Source organism: Aegilops tauschii, chromosome 3 (assembly GCF_002575655.3).
Source record: "Aegilops tauschii subsp. strangulata cultivar AL8/78 chromosome 3, Aet v6.0, whole genome shotgun sequence".
Taxonomy (NCBI): Eukaryota; Viridiplantae; Streptophyta; class Magnoliopsida; order Poales; family Poaceae; genus Aegilops; species Aegilops tauschii.
The window spans coordinates 398,360,088-398,378,960 of NC_053037.3; the positions used below are offsets into that span (position 1 = coordinate 398,360,088).

At 47.8% G+C, this 18,873-nt stretch overlaps 2 protein-coding genes across 2 annotated transcripts; both read right to left on the minus strand.

The window, feature by feature from the left end:
* Nucleotides 1-1,080: 1,080 nt before the first annotated feature.
* Nucleotides 1,081-2,738, minus strand: LOC109764681 (anthocyanidin 5,3-O-glucosyltransferase). Its single transcript, XM_020323473.4, has one exon. The coding sequence runs from the start codon at nt 2,701-2,703 to the stop codon at nt 1,264-1,266; it is 1,440 nt and encodes a 479-aa protein (XP_020179062.2). The 5' UTR covers nt 2,704-2,738; the 3' UTR covers nt 1,081-1,263.
* Nucleotides 2,739-7,015: 4,277 nt separating this feature from the next.
* On the minus strand, nt 7,016-14,330 carry LOC109764682 (respiratory burst oxidase homolog protein A). Its single transcript, XM_020323474.4, has 14 exons — nt 13,371-14,330; nt 13,115-13,274; nt 12,936-12,984; nt 12,004-12,117; nt 10,564-10,983; nt 9,742-10,125; nt 9,561-9,656; nt 9,369-9,484; nt 9,035-9,202; nt 8,791-8,950; nt 8,430-8,627; nt 8,187-8,315; nt 7,940-8,018; nt 7,016-7,617 (listed from the first exon to the last, which is right to left on the minus strand). Exons 1-14 carry the CDS (start codon nt 14,026-14,028, stop codon nt 7,508-7,510), a joined length of 2,841 nt encoding a protein of 946 aa, XP_020179063.1. The 5' UTR covers nt 14,029-14,330; the 3' UTR covers nt 7,016-7,507.
* Nucleotides 14,331-18,873: the final 4,543 nt, after the last annotated feature.

An 18,873-nucleotide genomic window follows, 5' to 3' on the forward strand; every position in this document is an offset into this window, starting at 1 on the left:
CCATGTATCTACTAACAACACTCAATCCATATGAAAAATCCGGACAAGAACAAACGATTGCATACATAAGTGAACCAACTGCACTTGAATAGGAAGCTCTGGACATGTACTCAATATCTGCACCTGACTCGGGACATAAGGCTGCTGATAATTTGAAGTGTGCAGCTAACGGAGTACTTACTGACTTGGCATTATGCATATTAAAACGACGAAGAACTTTATCAATATATCCCTTCTGACTTAGATACACTTTTCCTGACAGCCTATCTCTGGATATTTCCATGCCAAGTATTCTCTTTGTTGCACTCATATCCTTCATCTCAAATTCCTTACTGAATTGCTTCTTTAATTCATTAATCTCTGGCATGCTCTTTGAAGCAATTAACATATCATCAACGTAAAGGAGCAAATAGATAGCTGAACCATTGAAGTTTTCAAATAAATACAGCTATCATAATTAAATCTTTTGAAACCTTGGGAGAGGATAAAAGTGTCAAATCTATTATACCACAGTCTAGGAGATTGCTTCAGTCCATAAAGAGATTTCTTTAACTTACAGACAAGCTTTTCTTTTTCAGGAATAACAAAACCTTCAGGTTGTTCCATTTTAATATCCCCTTCTAATTCTCCATGTAAGAATGCAGTTTTAACATCTAATTGTTCAAGCTTAAAATCATGCATGACAACAATACTGAGTAAAGTGCGAATAGAGCTATGCTTCACAACAAGAGAAAAAGACTTCATTATAGTCAATACCTGCAATCTGGCTATAACCTTTATCAACTAACCTTGCTTAGTATCTTGCCTCATCATTAAGAGAAGCACCTTCTTTTTTCTTTTCTTTTCATGTCCAAAGAATGTTGAACTTGTTGGAATGCATGTTGTGACATGTATCTATGGAAGTATTCTACAAGGTCTTGTGTTCTGAGAATCTGCTGAAGAGTAATGTTCTTGTTGTTTGAGAAAGAACTAAGCTCCCAGACTCAATGTTAGATTTGGCATATGGGTGCTCGTATATTTTTTGGATTAGTTTCGGTCTTTTCGCCGCTATTCTTTTCGGTGTTATGATATGTGTATCCGTTAGACTACAAAATGATTGATGTGACTTCATTAATCTCATGATCTTCCGGCTCAGCTTTCCGGAAGTGTTCATATAGAGGTAGGATGCGCTCGTGCGTTCTTATAGGAATAAGTTTGCGTGAGTTTCTTCGGTGTGTTTCTAAAAAGAAAATCCAACACTAAGTAGGGTTTACAAGCTTCACATCAATCGTGCATGGTTGCGACCTTGGAAATGTCCATGTCCTTTAGGAATTGGGCAAACGCCAAGTTGGACGAGCCCCCTTCCTGGAGCGCCTCAGCCGCTGCATCCTTCGCTGCCGCTACCCGCACCCTGAGTGCCCTGCCTCCTCCCTCGGACGCCATAACCCATCTGACCTTCTCCTCCACCTCCTCGGCCTTAACAACCTTTTCATTGTAGCCTCTCATCTCCACCCCGAGCTTCATTCCCTCCACTATGTGCACCTTGTTCACCTTCTGCTCCGCGTACAGCGGCCAGCACAGCAGCGGCAACCCTGCCGTGATGCCCTCCAGCGTCGAGTTCCAGCCGCAGTGCGTCATGAATGCGCCGGTCGCCCTGTGACGCAGAACCTCCACCTGCGGCGCCCAAGACTTGACCACGAGCCCTCTGTCCTTGGTCCTCTCCAAGAACCCTTCCGGCATGAGCGCGTCGAGGTCAGGCTCCGGCAGCGGATCGCCGTGCTTCTCGTCGGGACTGCGCGGGCTCCGCACAACCCACAGGAACCTCTCCCCTGACTTCTCCAGACCAACTGCAATTTCCTCGAGCTGCTTACTGGTGAATGTGCCCAGGCTGCCGAAGGAGAGGAACACCACGCTCTGGTCCGGCTGCGCGTCCAGCCAGCGGAGGCACTCGTGCTCCTTGTCTCCGCCTCCGGAGACCAACGGCCCGATGCAGTAGACCGGCGGCGTCGCACGACCAGGAACGCAAAGTCCGTCGTTGAGAGCGCTCAGTGCGGGCTTTTCCAGCGAGTCGAAGGAATTGATAAGAATTCCTTTCGCCTCTGCCATTCGCTCAAACATGCGTAAGACGTACACGAGTGCTTCATCGTCGCCGATAACTTCGGAGGGCAGCTCCGAAGCCTTGAAAGGAGGAACGCCCGGGAAGGTGATGATGGAGTCGCCGAGCTCTTTTATCTTGGCCGTATTGCTGGCGAACTTGCTCGGCAGGTTGAGGAAGATGGCAAGGTCGCTGGCAGCGGAGGCGAATGAGTAGAAGACCGGCAGCTTGAGCTCGGCTGCCACGTCCTGGGCGTCGACGCAGAACATGTCGAGGACGAGCGCGTGGACGGAGGGCAGCGAGCGGAGGAAGTCGCGGAGGGGCGCATTCATGGCGGCGAGCGATTGGATAACCTTCACGACGTGGTGCCTGGGCGCGCCGTCGGGGTTGGAATCTGCGGGCGGCGACGGCAGGACGCGGAAGGCGACGGAGGGGTTGGAGGCCCTCGCGCGGGCGACCGCGGCGGAGAAGTCGGTGGACTTGACCTGCGGCTCGACGAGCGCCATGGTGACGGCGAGGCCGTGCTTGAGGAACAGCTTGGCGACCTCCGGGATCCGGGGATAATATAGCGTGGCCGGCTCGAATCCAGTCAAATTTGGACATGGGGGTGGTCTGGTTGAGCAGTGCATGGCCCCGTGAGACCGTGAGCTGACCTCAGCGACACATCTCGACAGAATTTAAGCTCTGTTAGGGTGCCTCAAGCCGCCGTCGTAAGAGACAGGTCCACACTGTCCTCATCTCATCCAGAGTGGCGCCTTTGGGAGTGGGAACGTCATCCGTGACGGTACTCTCCGTGGAGCCTTTTTCCCGCGAGTTTCCGCCATGCCGATCTGCTCTTCGTATGGACGCCGTCTTCTTCTAGAAGGCTTTGTTTGCTCGCTCTTCAGATCATTGCCACGAGCACAAAATACATTTCTCCTACTCAACCTGCCGATCGCCCAATGGCTGACGTTACTGATACCGATACGTATGTGCAACCACGACCCTAACTGCTGCAGTGACGCAATGAACGAGTTCTTTTGGAGAAGATCCACATCCAGTGTTCAGCGAAAATACAAAGAACCTCAAATATAATAAAAATTGCATCGATATCCCTGTACCACTGAAAGGTCAATGTCGTCGCTAGAACAAGACGGCGGTGCATCGCTGTTGGCGTTTACCGGTGTCAGCCTGATCTTGTTGATGATATCTGAGATGTCTTCGTGAAAAGCACGTGAACCCTATCCCTCCCGCGCCGCCACCCGCGAGGCGGCCGGGGAGGGCGCCCCGATCTCCTCCGCTCGGCCCCCTCTCCCTCCCTACTCCCCCTCGCCGCCGCTGGAGGGCGCGGCCGGGCGAAGCCCGGTCTGCGCAGGCGGCGGCGGGGCTTCCTTCGTCCCCTCACGCGGGTGGTCAGGCGCGGGCCAGATCCGCCGGGCCTGGGCGCCGGACTGGTTGGCGGGTGCGGCGGCACGGCGTGCTGCGGAGTGGTCGGCGACGAGCTCCTGGCGGCGGTGCGGCGGGCGTCATGGTGGTGGTTCTCGCCTCTTGGCGCGCGGGGCTGACTCCGGGGCGGCGGCGCGGGCATGGATTCATCATCTGTTTCTGTGGGCGCGGCCTCGGCCTCCCCTGCTCGGCCGGCGGGTCTCGGTGGGGGGGGGGGGCTTCTCCCTGCTGAGATCTGGCTTGCGGGATCTTCCAGATCCCGGCAAGGATGGCGGCGTGCACGAGAGATGAAGGTCTTCGATCAGATCTGGGTGAAAACCTGCTATTGGCTATTGCCAAGGCCGGCGATGGCGACGCTGTCGGCGTCGTTCCCTTTCTGAAGGCATCGTCGTGGAGAAGTTCAATGCCACTCTCTGCTACCTCCGGGGGAAACCCTAGATCAGTAGATCGGATGACGGCGGCTCTCTGGTGTCGTTTCCCCCTGGGGCGTCATTCTTGGAGGTGCACACGGGCTCGAGGGACTAGAGGACGGCGACTTTGGTGGAGCGGTGCTTCATCATTCACATTGATGGTGGCGGATCTCGACGGCATGGTGCTGTGGAGACTCGGCGTCTGATGCGCGGAGATGGACTCGTGCAGGAGGAGGAAGCTGTCTGGCGTCATGGGGACGTCGATGGCAGAGTGGCCAGACAAGGTAGAAGCCTCAATATGATCTGAAGACGGACCTGTGGAAGATGGCGGCGACGACACACGAGTGCGTCTGACCGGATTGTACCCCAGACCCGGTATGTGGCTCGGCTGGGGCTTCCGAATGAGTTTCGGCTTCCGGCTTTTGATGTTAGGCTTAGGTGAGTGGTTTGGGTAGTGGCCCAGCTAGCACCCCCTCATCATATTGGATAGGAGTAGCGGCATATGTTGCCAAGATGGTGGATTCAGATACATTGTTGTAATACTTTGTACGGTCCTCGAGAATAATCAATAAAATGGCCGTATGCATCTCCCAGATGCAGAGGCCGGGGGTTATCCTCCTTTTCTAAAAAAAAAATCTGAGATGTCTTCGTGCACATGCTCTAATGACCAGCGCTCTCGAGCCATAATCGTCGCCGTTGAATCGATTTGAAAAATCTATTACCAATTTCGTCGTCACGTAAGTACCTTCCCAAAACCATGCAGAATGTTATGGGCCGACCAAAGTCGATCACCAGTGAGCAATTCGTCCATAGTACTCGCTACCAGCGATACATTCGCTAACACGCTCGCCTACAAAAATGACTAGGTGAAGCTAGGCAAACTCGGTGGCCGACTTTGGGATCAAGGATACTTTCAGCAAGAAATATATCGAAGCTTCGTCAGTTAGAGTGCATCAAAGGATAAGATATCTTTCTCGTCATACAAATCGAACCCGTTCTAGCTTGATAGAGTGCACCAAAGGATAAGATATCTTTCTCGTCATACAAATCGAAACCGTTCTAGCTTGATAATGTGCCCCGTGCCTTTAGCATTTTCAGGCTATACGTTCCCCTCATAAGCCAATGGAGCCCAGCCCACCTCATGGCTTGTGCCACACGACTTGGATGTTAAGTATACGTACGCAGCCGAGGATGCGTCTATAGCTCGCCCGCAGCGACCATTCCCCTCGCCCCATGCAACACGCTACTGCCTGGAACGGTAATTGCTATGAATGTTAGTTAGTTCGTTCGTTTCTTTTTTCCCCCTTCATTTTTTACTTTTGTTTGTATTTCAGAAAAATATTTCGAAATTACTTTAATAATAAATTTTCAAACATTCATCAAACATTTTTAGAACGCTCATGTATGGTAAAAATAATGTTCGCATAAATTTTAAAAAAAATCGATAACATTCAAAAAAAGTCACATGTTTAGAAAAAAGTGTTTGTGACATTCTAAAGATTCACGTAATTTTGACAATGATATTTTGTACCACTCAAAAAGATACTCACACATTTCAAAAAATGTTCATCACATTTTATAAAATGTTTATACAATGCAAAAGATGTTTGCATAATTTTAGAAAATGCTTGGTGCCATTCAAAAAATGTATGTGACATTTACAGTATGTCCACACATTCAAACTAATTGTTTGTGACATTTAAGAAAAATGTTTATACAATATAATTAAATGTTCATGGAATATTCAAAAATGTTTCATACCATACAAAAAGATGTTTGTAACATTTTAAAATATGTTATTGACATTTAAAATTATGTTAATATATTGTAAAAAGATGTTTGAGTAAGGCAAAGAAAAAGGTTTCATACCCTTCAAAAAATGTTCACCGTGTATTTGAAAATGTTTATCATCTATAAAAAAATGATTGAAAAACATGTTTCTGGGAAAATCTTAATCATGTATTTGAAAAATGTTCAACATGTATCAAAAATATTAAACGTGTATATGAAAAATGTACAACATGTATCAACAAAATGTTAAACTTGTATCGAAAAATATACAGTGTAGCAAAAATGTTCATTATGTATTTTAAAAATATTTAACATGTATACAAAAAATGTAAACATGTAGTGTAAAAAGTCGAAATATAATTGATTTAGAAAAACTAAAAATAATAAATACGAAGAAAATCAGAAAGAAACACAAAAAAGAAAGCCAAAAAATAGAATCCTGAAAAAAAAGACAGAAAAAGGTAAAGAAACACAAAAAAAAAAAAACCAAAGCAGCAATAATAACAGATAAAAACCCAAAAATCCTGAATGCAGGAGGAGCTCCATAGATTTTGAATTTTGCATAATTCAAAATTCATACTTTTACGTTTTGAAAAAACTACACATATACCTAGAGGCATAATGTACATGTGTGTCAATTTTCATGACGAAATACGTTGAAATGAGGGTTGTGCAAAGAAAAACAAATTTGTGGCTTTTCAGCACATGTCCTGTTCATTGCTCAAAGTCCATGGTTTTTTTTCTTGTACAGGTCACAGTTCAAGGGAGTATATTTTTCCAGAATTTTTCGAACTGGAGAGGGAGTATATACATGTACTCCATGGAGCTCGGTTCCAAAAGGCCCTACTCAAAACCCACATAAGAAACCACACAAAACCCGATCATAGAAGCTTCACTAAAAACCGCTTCCCTAAGACCCGTATTGGCCGGCCCAATCTGCCTCTCGCCTGCGCGAGACGGCAAAATATAGCTCCGGCACGCAGCCAGACGCGGCCCTCACCGCTCCGCCGTCGTGCCGGGCGGAGCACCGGAGAGGGCAGCACGACTGAGCGCCAGCCCTGTGCGCCACCCCGCTCGCCCTTCTTCCTCACAGATTCTGGACCCCGGACTCTGGAACACCTGAGGATCAAAAGTACCATTCGCTTCGCAGATGGCAATGTGCACTTGTGCAGGTGAGTGAATCATGTTGGTTCCAGATTCCAACACGAGCATTATTAGTAGACACAGCAATACAGGCCTTGGTTTTACCCTTCCTGATCACTGTCACAATACAGACACAAACGTACTTTTTGCCTTGGTCAGACACAAACGAATCAGTATACCTTTTCTTTTTTTTCTTTCACTTTTCTTTCTCATTTTCTGTATGTAAAAATACAGACACAAGCGTACTTTTTGCCTTGGTCAGGCACTCAGCTGCATGATAAAAAATATACAGTTAATTAGCCTTGTGGCTCGCGGTTCCCTTCCTATGTCCTACATATCATCATCCTATACTCCCAACTATATATGCTGGAGAAGCTCAAGGTCTTCTTCGGGTGGTCTCTGTGCATTCGAGGCCTACCGGGAGGAATCCCCTCGCAGGTCCATGTTGTAAAAGCCATCATGGACGCCACATGTAGTTCTACATCCTTCTTGTTGGCGCATTTGGGATTTTGGAGTGCTGTCCAGCAAGACGGCTGGGGCGATGGCTATGGTTGCTTCTTCACCTTGGCCTCTCCTGTCCTTTATAAAGAATATACCAGGACAAAAATGCTGTACAAGTAGCATAGTCTCTATTCTCGTTTCCTGTCAAGTGTCTACTTGGAATTCAGAAATACTCCTTGTGGAACTCGAATTTTGTGGTGCACTTCCCGTTGAACTCGTGGCAAAGTTTCGCAAGTTCTTGTGCCAGGACTGGAGCTCCACAGTAGAAGACACCTGTATGCAACACAAATAATTATGGACTTTGCTTATCGACATAGGATTTGATATTACATACTAACTCAACCCAAGCTGAAATAAAAAAAAAATCATGATTACTAATACTAACACACCATTTATAATTTTTAAAATTTGCCTTGCAGTCTTACTTGTGTAGTACATCCAACTGAACGTTTTGCATATCAACGTACTAGTGCGTGCACATAATAATTCTAGCATGGATATACAAAAATAACTTTGATAACGGTAGATAATCCATGGGTCAATAACTTCAACAAATCAAATCACGTTCGATTAGGCACGTAATACTTATACGAACCTATCTTGGCATACGGGTGCTTGGAGGCAATTTTGGCTAGGACCTTTTTCCAATTTGGTCTTGCAAAATGTGTCCGAACCTGCAAAATGAGTTCACTGGTAGTCAAATGCAAGTAGTAGGAGTACAAGGCAAGTGTGCACCTCTTTTAAACATTTATGCCATTAAATAGGGAGAAATGGCTTAATATTTTGATGCATTCACTTTACAGACTGAGCAAAGCTACTAATAGCTTTATATCACTGCTTACTTTAGTTCCAGAGACAACATCGACACCATTCTTGGCATGGTTCAGAGCTTGAAGCATAGTGATGAGCGCTGACCGAGCATCCCCTTCCTCGTAAACGCTTGTGAGGTAGTTGTGCATCTCAATGATATTCTACATGGATCAAAGGTAAGTTTAAGTACAACTTCGTATGGGGAACCTATTGTGAATTTCTGAAGATAACAAACTCCACTGCAAACAAAAGCAACAGTCACTTGATGTACTTACCCTTTGATCCATGTCGGCAATCTCATTCATGACTCCTTTGAACCAATCAAAAGAGCCTTGCTCACGTGTCACCCAATAAAAGTAAGCATTTGTAGTCTTTAAAACCTTCCTTGGTCTTGTGGTAACCCTCATAAGCGTACCCAGATCAACATGTGGCTTATTCCGACCAACTGGTGGATAAAGATCCGTAGAAGTATCCTGCAATTATGCTTGTGAGTGGAAAATAAACCATGGAAAGAATATGTGAATGATATTTTATTTCACTTCTTAGACTTTTTTGAATAATCTATTTATATTTCTTGAATAATTACTTCTAAGACTATGAAGATGACTGACTGATGATATGGAGAATATAACGAACCTCCTCTTCCTCCATCTTAATGATGTTGTTGAGGAGATCTTTCAAAATGCTGATAAAGGGTGTTGCACCAATTCCTAATCCAACAAGCAGTAAAACATCATACTTGCCGTAATCCTGAGCAGGAGAACCGTAAGGGCCATCGATCAGAAGCTTTGGTAAGCTGCATGATCAAAAGACAGTATTATGGATTGTGAAGTGTCCACAGAGCACAAAGGTACCCACTAAAATATAGGAATGTTCATACGTTTTCTTAGTTGTCTCGTCTGCTCTAAGAAGGCCACTTTTTCCACTCACTGGGGGCTCACAAGCCGCGGAAAATACTCTCTTGAGCTCTCGTGTCCAGTCACCAAGTTGCCGAACATGAATGCTGAGATATTCATCTCCAGGGGCTGAAGTAATTGAGAAGGGATGCCTGAAAGAGATATAGTGTTCAAAGTTCAATGTAATGAGACAGTCTGCCTTCTGCAGACATGAAGTGTACAAGAAATTATGTGTTGTCTATCCTAGAGGTTGAAACTAGCACACACAATTCAGCAATGATTGAGAGCCACAAGTGTACAGCTATAACATACTCCTACCATTCAAAGGGCGACACTGCTGGACACTGAACAAACATATATTGCCCACTTTTATAACGAAAGGTCGCAGGTTTGGTCATTTGCAGCGTCAAGACATTGCCAGGATAAATGGCCACCTGCAGATAAATGGCACTAGATTAGTACAAGGCACAAAGAATCAATGCCTCAAGTTTCTGATGTATTTTTACTGACCTTCAAGAGCCGGACAGCATAACTGCCAGACCTGAAGAACCTCAGAATCCTCTCCCCTAGATACAAGCACACAGGCACTGCAAGATACATCCATGTCTGCATCAAAAGAAAAATATAAGAACCTTAGGAATCCAACTCGTTTCAAGTAAGAGAATGGACGATAAATACACAAATATCTCACCGATTTTCTGTACCAGACACGAATAAGGTACACAAACTGGCCATGAACAATGAGAGCCACGTACACAATGGCAAACAAATGGTGGGAGTACCAGAAAGCATTGAAGCCAGTCAGTTTGTCGAATGGTTTTGGAAGCTTTACTAGGCTACGCCGGAACCACCGAGTTGCTAACGTAAAAGCAATTATCATGCACACAACCATGATTATCCCGGTGACGCCCTCCACTCCTTTGATCAATGCAAGATATGTTGGCTTTGTTTCCCCGAAATAAATTCCCAAAGGAGCATACATTTCTTCTGATGAACGTATAAGCCGTGGAAAATCGCATACAAGATGGTTCCCTGCATGGAGAATAACACCAACCACAATTGCTGCTGCAATAGTCTGCCATTACAACAAAAACACAAATTATTATCATTACTTGTGAATTTCATGTAAGCTAAAAGGTTTTGAGTTGGCAACAGGGCTACTATTTTATCTGCAACATATATGCCTTTAGGTCTCTCTAAGTTGGATTTTTTTTTTTTTTGAGAATCACCGTGGGGGGAGCTCCCCACCTGAATATATTACTCAAAACGGCTGTCTAAACAGCAGAACCAGATTACAGAGGCACAGTGCATCGTGCAGAGAGGTAGGTACGCCACGAGGAGACGTCCTCCTTGTCACCCGTATCAACAAGACGGTGTGACCAAAGATCCAAGTCTGCTACACATATTCACGTCTGTGAGGGCCTCTAAACACATTAAACTAACTTCTAAGATGATTGCACTATGAAAGTCTAATTTAACTTCAGAGGAGAGGAAAATGATACGTGTGTCTAACCTTGTGGAAGTTGATATTGTCATCAAATGGCAATACACGTGCAGCCCTTGTATTCCGCAGCCAAGTAATGGTGTTGCGGCACACCGGCAGGAGGATGATTGCCATGTTCAGCTTCAAGGTTTCAGCGGCGCCCTTTGCAGTTGTCACGCAGTAGCCCATCACTTTAAAGACATAGCGCTCGCGGTACTGGATGAACTTCCAGGTGAAGAGTCCAGCCATTATTCCAATCCACAAGGCGAGCACCCACAAGCGTTTCCAGTTGTCCTCCAAATAGTAGATCAAAGAGTTGCCTATTTTGCGGATGGAGCCCTTCTTCCTTAGTGCCAAGTTTTGGCTCAGTGCCTGGCTTGTGTAACTTAACGCCTGGCTGTAGTTCACGTACGTGTCTTTCTGCAGCAGAAGTGTCTCCAGTTGCCAAAGCTGAAAGGAGAAAAAAAAATAGCAGTGCACTTCTCAGAAGTCAGTAGAAGTAGAACCATTGGTTCAAATTCAAGTGACAGTTATTAATTTGTAAAAAAAATAGCATGTGTACAAAATAACACTTACATTAGCATTACTTACAGTGACCAAGCATAAGTTCAGTACAACAGTTCAGACTTCAGAAACGAAAGACAAAGGTAGAGAACAGGTTACTCTACAGCCAGTCTACATTCCTATGGGTCTTCATGCTGCCTAATGATTGCTTAGACCAGCTCCGAAGGGATAAGCTTGCGCCTAAACAATGCACAACTGAAGAATCATGGGAGCCATGATCGAACGATTCGGTTCGGTGGTAACGGAAGTGGTGGCGCGACGGGCTGTAGGTGGCACTGAACTTAGGCAGGCAGGGGAACGAGGCAAAACAGAAATTGATGCTAGCTAGCCTAGCTGGTCCACAGCTGCTCCCCAACCTCGATATAAATGATGATGGGGAAGAAGTGTCCATGGGATACCACCATATCCAGCTTCAGTCCATCGATTTCAATGGTGCATGTCGCTGCAGGTGGTTGGGGCCCTTCAATGTGGCGAGTAAATTTTTACTACAAAAAATCATACTGGTGCTGCGTGTCGCCTGCCAAGTTTAAGGGTGCTACTGCTGTTTATTTCGCCGGTTGAGGTGCACCCATCACCCGGCAATGCGTGAGATACAGATAAAAATGATGATATTGGTACGGCTCTATATTGTATACCCCTGCCGGTGCAACTCCACTGGCTTTGCCGAGGCAGACAACCCAGGTCAACTGCTCCTAAAAATGCAGCTGGTCTTCTGGGCTGAAGTAAACAAATAAGGTTTACCTACGCGAATAGTAGAGCATGATCTCATTGTTTACGAAAGCGCACGCATCTCCACGCGCTAAACGAGTACAGTGATAGCACCAGCAATCAAAGAAGTGGTCGCTGACAGGTGTAGCACGCACGCAGTCAGGCACCAAAGCTAAAGCGACGATCGATGGAGCTCACCTCGATGTATCCCAGCTCTTCGGGGTCAAGCTCCTCCATGATCAACGCGGCGTACTCCTCCGCTTGCTCCTTAAGCCTCGACAGCTTATTGGCGGACGCGCTCAGCATGATGATCTGCCAAAGAAAGGGAACGCAACATCAGTAGTTAAACGTGACGTACTCTGATCAAAACATCTTATATTTCTTTACGGAGGGAGTAACATTTTCCAAAACCAACGGAAAGCTGATGGCGCCGCCCCAGTGAAAGGCACCCTGTACTGTACGCGCCTCAATCCAAAAAAAAAAAAACCCTACGTGAATCACCACGCCTTTCAGCCTGAGTCGAGCGGATCAGAGAAGATCAGCGGGCAATCACGGAAATGCCCCTCACCTACTGCCTGGCCGGGCCGGAATGCCCTCTCGCCCTCACACAAAGCGTTCTAGAAGAAAGCTGCCCGGCCTTTTCCTGAACGAGGGCTAAAAAACGAGCGTCCCAAAAGCTGGCAGGTGGGATGGGAATTGCCGAGTTGGTGAGACGCGGAGATGTTTTTGGTTTAGCTCACCGACTCCGATTAGATTGATGACCACAGCTTCTTACGTACGTACTACTTCCCCCAGGTTCTTAATATTCCTCTAATTCTAATCTAATCTAATTAAAACCACTCCTTGCAAGTACTGTACTGGTTAATTAAGAAAGAATTGTCCTTGGTCCTCTGGAAGCACGGAGTAATAATTAACAAGTGCTGGAGAATGCCATACGGTACGGGGGGTGCAGTGCATATTCGGCGAAACACTCGACAGATTTTGATATGGACAGCTCGGTCGTCGACCAAATATTTGAGCCGTCAGACCAAAGCCTAAATGATCAGATTTGGTATCCTCAAATAGCAATGTTTGAAAACAAAGGGGAAAGGCAAGCACGGAATAGTCATGGGCATGGAGTGTTTGCTCACCTCTTTCACCTCCGCCTCCCCGATCCGGCCGTCCGCATTCTTATCCACCCTGATTGAAATTGAAAGCAAGCAAAATACTGTGACGAAACGGCTCACTGACAGTAAAATCGAATTACAGACTTGATAATAACTGTAATGGGAGATTGGGAGTAGCAGATAGCTGATGGTGAATTACATACATGTCGAAGAAGATTTGGAGGCGGGAGTCGAAGCTGTTGTCGGTGATCTGCTGCCAGATTTCTCGCAGCTCCTCCTTGCTGATCGTGTCCAGCTTCATCTGCCGCCGCCGGCTCAGCGTGTCGAACAGCTCCAGGGCGAACTCCTTGGACTCAGTCATCCCTGCGAAGGTGCGCCTCGCCGATGTTTGAATCCCTTGGATACAGTTCGAGCAGAGCGAAATGGACTAATGGAGAGGCGGGCGGGATGGGTACCTACCTATGCATTCCGCGAAGTCGGAGCGGGAGAGGTAGCCATCGCGGGCGAGGCGGTCGAAGTTGGCCTGCACCTCCCGCCAGGCGTTGCTGGCCTTGTTGCTGCTGATGAAGCGGAGGCCGCGGAGCGCCCGGTGCGCGCCGGAGCGCGTGCGGTCCAGCTGCGCGCGCTGCCGCCGCGCGGCGCGGGCGGCGAGCGCCGACTCGATGCCGGACGACGGCTGCTGGTGGTGGTGGTGGGCCTCGTCGCGGCTGTGGCTGTGGCTGCGGCTGAACCGCTTGGTGAGGTCGTGCGAGAAGTGCCGCGCGCCGGCCATGAGCTCCTGCGACAGCTGCAGCAGCCGGTACGACGACGTCCGGCGCATCGACGGGGACCGCGACGAGGAAGACGACGCGCCGCAGCCGCCGTCCGCGAGCTCGCCCCGCGCCGGCACCGGCAGCCTCAGCGCCCCCGAGCCCGAGCCCAGCGCCGCCGCGGCCGGCTCCACGCTCCGCAGCACAATGGTGTCATCGTCCTGCAGGTCGAGCGTGACCTCCACCAGCTCCTCCCCGTCCTCGGAGGCCGGCTCGGAGCCGCGCGGCGAGGAGCCCGTGCTCAGCGACCGCGGCGTCGTCCCCGCGGAGCTCCATCGCGGGTGGCCCGCCGAGGCGCCGCCCCTCATCGGTATCTCTCCCCCAACGAACACGCGGCTTTTCACGAGGTAGTCCGGCCCAATGCGCGCACGCACGCGCACGCGAGCTCGACGGGGATCTCTGGGGAGAAGGCGGCCGCGACGCGTCGGGACGGGAGGCCGGCCGAGGAAGCAACGGGAGAGGGAGAGAGCAATATATGCGCGACAGGTCGACCCCAGAAGCACAGCGATAATAATTTACAAAAGTGACTGAAGTACTCCTACTAGCAGCAGCGGCGGCTTAAGTACCGGAAGAGCAGTGGGGGAAATGCGCTGGAGAGAATGACACGGGCGGTTCGCTTTTCGGGTTCATCTCGTTCATATGGCGGGCAAGGGGATCGACAGTCCACACTACACAGACTTTCTGAGCCTGAGCTCTTCTTTTTGAAATAGTAGAAGAAGAGATTGATAGACTTCTCGCTCTTCTGGCTTCAACGAGCAGTGCACTATCTTTGAGGGAAACGCGGGCGCTGCGTCAGCTCTATTAAGATACAAGAATCCAAGAATGCAAGACCACAGTTTTCTAGCTTCAATTAGTGGTGAATTTTGCACTGCATTCTGTTCACGCTCGCATACACCGCATGATTGTTTTGAGTAAATAATAACAGTGGAGGAAGCGTGGAAGGCAGTACGCGCGCGTATTAGGGGTCTAGTTTGGGCTCTCCGTGTTAACAAGATGATTCTGTCCTTGTAGCGGAGTCAACTGTTGTTGTGATTATGATAGAAAAAGAACTGTTGCTGTGATCCTTCCTAACGTTGATGATGTAAGGTGGTTGGTGTTGGGCGATTCATGTTCTTACGTGTAATCCCAACGTAAGATATTAAGAGAGGGGCGGCCGAAACATACACGCGACCAATGCTCTGATGGGCTTGTTTCTTTTTCTGGAAGAAATTGCATCGTATTCGACGTGTCATTACACCTACCATCAGCCGTATGAAGATCATGTAAGTAATTAAGCATCAAACGAAAAACTAGAATATATCTCACGTTGATGCGGAAATTGCTTACGATATACGTATTTCTGTAAGATTAGACTGTGTGAAACATGGATATTTTGATTAATGATATGATAGCTGACATAAAAGTGCATATAAGTATATTTTATTCTTGTAGACTGATACAATATTTATTACTAATTTGTAAGGTATTTTTGCATAGAGTATTTACATTCCAGCCCACTTTGTGGTTGGAGGTGGAAGAGGAGGAGATACCTAAGGGACAAATGCTACAAAAAATAAAAGATACAGGGTTGCTGGGCCTCTCCTATTCTATAGGCAAGGAGAAAAATATTCTTGTTTGAACCTGTGAAACCAAGAATCTGTGGAGGGGGGTCCCTCTGAAACTGTTATTCTTCTTTATAATATCTATTATCTCGTTTGGGTCGGTTAACCTGACACGAGGATGGGATGTGTTTCGTTGGAATCTCACAACATCTGGATCATTCACAGTCGGTTCAATGTACTGTGCCCTCATGCACGCGGAGATTCCAGTGAAAAATAATAAGCAAATATGAAAACTGAAGATCCCATTAAAAATTTAGATTTCCATGTGGTGTTTTCGGAGGGGAGTTGTGCTAACTATAGACAACCTCACTCGTCACAACTGGTATGGAAGCAAGAAATGTAGGTTTTGTACTCATGACAAGACAATCGAGCATCTTTTTTTTTCAGTGCAAGTTTGCACGTTCTACATGGTCAGTCATCCAAACGGCATTCAATTTGTATCTGCCGACAAGTGTTGCCAATATATATGATCACTGGCTCGATGAATATCAAATAGGTTTACTACGCTAATAAGGGTTGGGGCGTTTGTCTTATTATGATCACTTTGGATGTGTCGAAATGATATGGTTTTCAATGGCCATTGTGAGAAAGAAAAAAATTATCCATATAGATGCTTTCATGTTCTTTTTTTTTAGATGGAGATGCTTTCACGTTCTGTTATGAAGTCTTTTCGGTTTGCGAATTCGTTAAATATTACTCCCTCCGTTTCAAAATATAGTGCTTCCTCTATCCCCGTGCTTCAACTTTGACCAAAAATTTAACAAACAAGACCGACTGCGGCGGGAGCAAAAGTTATACCAGTGAATTCGTATTCAAAAGAAGTTTTCAATTATATAACTTTTTCTCCCGCCGCAATCGGTCTCGTTGGCTAAATTTATGGTTAAAGTTGGACCTCGGGAAACACGGGCGCACTATATTTTGGAATGGAGGGAGTACTAAAAGGGAAAAGTGACTAAGGGATATGAGCTAAAGATTTCTTAGTTTTTTTTTTGCGAATCGATTTCTTAGCATATTATCGCTCTCCTCAACTAATACACCATGGATTAGTCTCGCCATTCGCCAACAAATAGCACTTGATCCGATGAGCTAAATATACTCTATATAGTACTGTTTGCGCTCCAGAATTTCGCTACCTTACATCAGCTGGAACGAACTAATCCAACCAGCGTGGTTCGGCGATCGCGGATCGATAAAATAGTGCTGGCTCAGACCAGCGGCCAGTTGCACCCTAAACCGCCGGCTCGATTAAATCGAAATGAATCGTCAGAAGATAAGTTGACCCCGAACACCTGGCGGCAAAATCTGAACCGATTCCCATCCTCCCAGACCCGGAGGGAAAGAAAAAGGGCAATGGAGCTCCAGGTGCCGACCTGATCCAATCCTCAGAACGAGCTCCAAAGGAGAAAAATCCAGACGCGCGCGCGACAGGCCAGACAGGAAAAGACCAAGCTATCGTATCATATAATTCTTCAAAACAACAACAAAAAAGCTATCGTATCATTGCACCGTGACATATGACGACATTCCGAACAAGCAGAGCAGGCCAAGTCGGTGGAGGAGGTGAGGTTTGGTGGACGAATTGACGTGCACCTCGGGCACGAGCGACGTGTGTGCCGGCGATCGGGCCAGCGTCGACCGGCGTCCGCGCGTACTGGTGACCGGCACCGGCGAGCCGATTCGACCCCGACGTACGTACGTACGTACGTACGGGGCCGCGCACCATGTGTGATCGCCGAGAGGGACACCCACCGGGAGGGACGGATCACGCGCGGCTGCTTTCCGTGGCCCCGAAAGATGTACGTGATCACCTCTGGCGGCGTCCACGGTGACCCGGGGAATGTGCTCCTACGTGACTACGCCGGGCAAAAAAGTGGCGTTTCCACGGGCTTTTCAGTTGGGCGCAAAGCGGCAGGAGCTCGTCGTACAGTCTCGTAGCACCTCGGTCAATTCGAGAATATGTGCGCTCTGGACCTCGGAAGGTCGGAGTGTACCGGCGTTAGTGGCGACAGCATCATAGCGCCGGGCCGACGAGCGATCGATCTGGACTTAGCTAGTTGACTTAATGGCTAGGGATACAGTGTCTTCTACGTCAAGTGTCGGCTCTGAAGGCTTCTTGTACTGTAGAAACCGGCGGAGTCTCATTAGTACAATGTGCTGTAATTTCTGTTACTTCCAGCGTTCTTTGCACTGCCATGATATTTGATAAATAGGGTTTAAAATTGATGAAAATGCACTTGGCCAATCGGATCGTCTAACATTGAAAAGGAAAGTTAAAGGCTACGTTATCCTAACTTTTCTTTTTTTATTCATATGATTAAGGCTAAAATGACTTAAATTAATTTGCAAATTGATGATCTACTGTATACATTTATACATTTATAGTAATTACACACAAATAAGTTGACGATGAAACAATATTTTAAATTATTTATATCTACAGTAAATACAGACAATAAACAACTTGCTAACTACCTACTAACCTTCTCTAACTTTCCTTCTTCATTTTACACTACGCTAGCACTGTAGCATCGTGACTTCTCTTCTTTATGTTAGAGGATCCGGTTCCAGCCGGTATGTGTAGCTCCCGCGTGTGCGCTCGCGACGGGTGAGTGCCCGCGGCGGCGCCATCCCGATCTGCCAGCTCCGTCCTCCCCTGCGTCCATCGATTCCAGATCCGAGCCCCCCCTCAGCCTCCTCTCTCCCCTTCCCACAGAAGCTTCGGCGCCATGGCGCTCCTCCAACGCACCTGGCCTGTGTCTGCGGCAACACCGGCGGCGGCTGTCGCCACCTCCGTGCCAAGTGCCGGCTCCACGCCCCCAGCGCCGTCGCCGCCTCCCGCCGCCGCCACGCTCGCCGCGGCTGCCCTTGCCTCCCGCAAGGCCACCGTATTCGCCGGTGGCCGTTTCTCCCGAGCTGGCCACCTCCCCATCCTGCAGCAATCCTCGTCCGATGCTCGGCCTGATTTGGATAAGGAGCAAGCTGCGCTGGGCCGGCTCGTCCTAATTGGCGGCGTTTCCATGGAGGTGCCCCCAGGCAAGTCTGCTGCTTCGGCTCTGCCGGCCGCTTCTGTCACGACATCACTTGGTCTCGACTCCAATGGTGTAAGCTCCGACGAGGATGAAGATGTGAAGATGCCGCTGCAGATGCCGCTGGCCTCGGCCAGTGCAGACCAGCTGACCCGCCAGCCGCATTCTGTGTTGTGGGCTTCCGCTGCTGATGAGGATGACAGTGAGGAGCTGCCCCCCCCCCCCCCCCCGACTCCGCCGGCTGCTGCCAAGGCCATATGAAAGGATCGATATAGTTGACTAGAGGGGGGTGAATAGGCAACTAACAATTTTTAGCTTCACTTTGTTAATTTAAACTTTGCATCAAAGTAGGTTGTCTAGATATGCAACTAGGTGAGCAACCTATATGATGCAACAACAACAAGTTCACAAGCAAGCAAGGGATGAAACACAAGATAAGCTTGCACGAGTAAAGGGAAGAGATAACCAAGAGTAGAGCCGGTGAAGACGAGGATGTGTTACCGAAGTTCCTTCCCTTTGAGAGGAA

Bases quoted from the DNA above. Each gene is read 5' to 3' on its own strand.
- LOC109764681 (XM_020323473.4), bottom strand. From the start codon at position 2,703: ATGCACTGCTCAACCAGACCACCCCCATGTCCAAATTTGACTGGATTC.
- LOC109764682 (XM_020323474.4), bottom strand. From the start codon at position 14,028: ATGAGGGGCGGCGCCTCGGCGGGCCACCCGCGATGGAGCTCCGCGGGG. The intron at 12,118-12,935 runs GTGAGCAAACAC...TTTCTTTGGCAG, and splicing joins GGGAGGCGGAGGTGAAAGAG to ATCATCATGCTGAGCGCGTC. The intron at 8,316-8,429 runs GTAAGTACATCA...TGATCCATGTAG, and splicing joins TTGCCGACATGGATCAAAGG to AATATCATTGAGATGCACAA.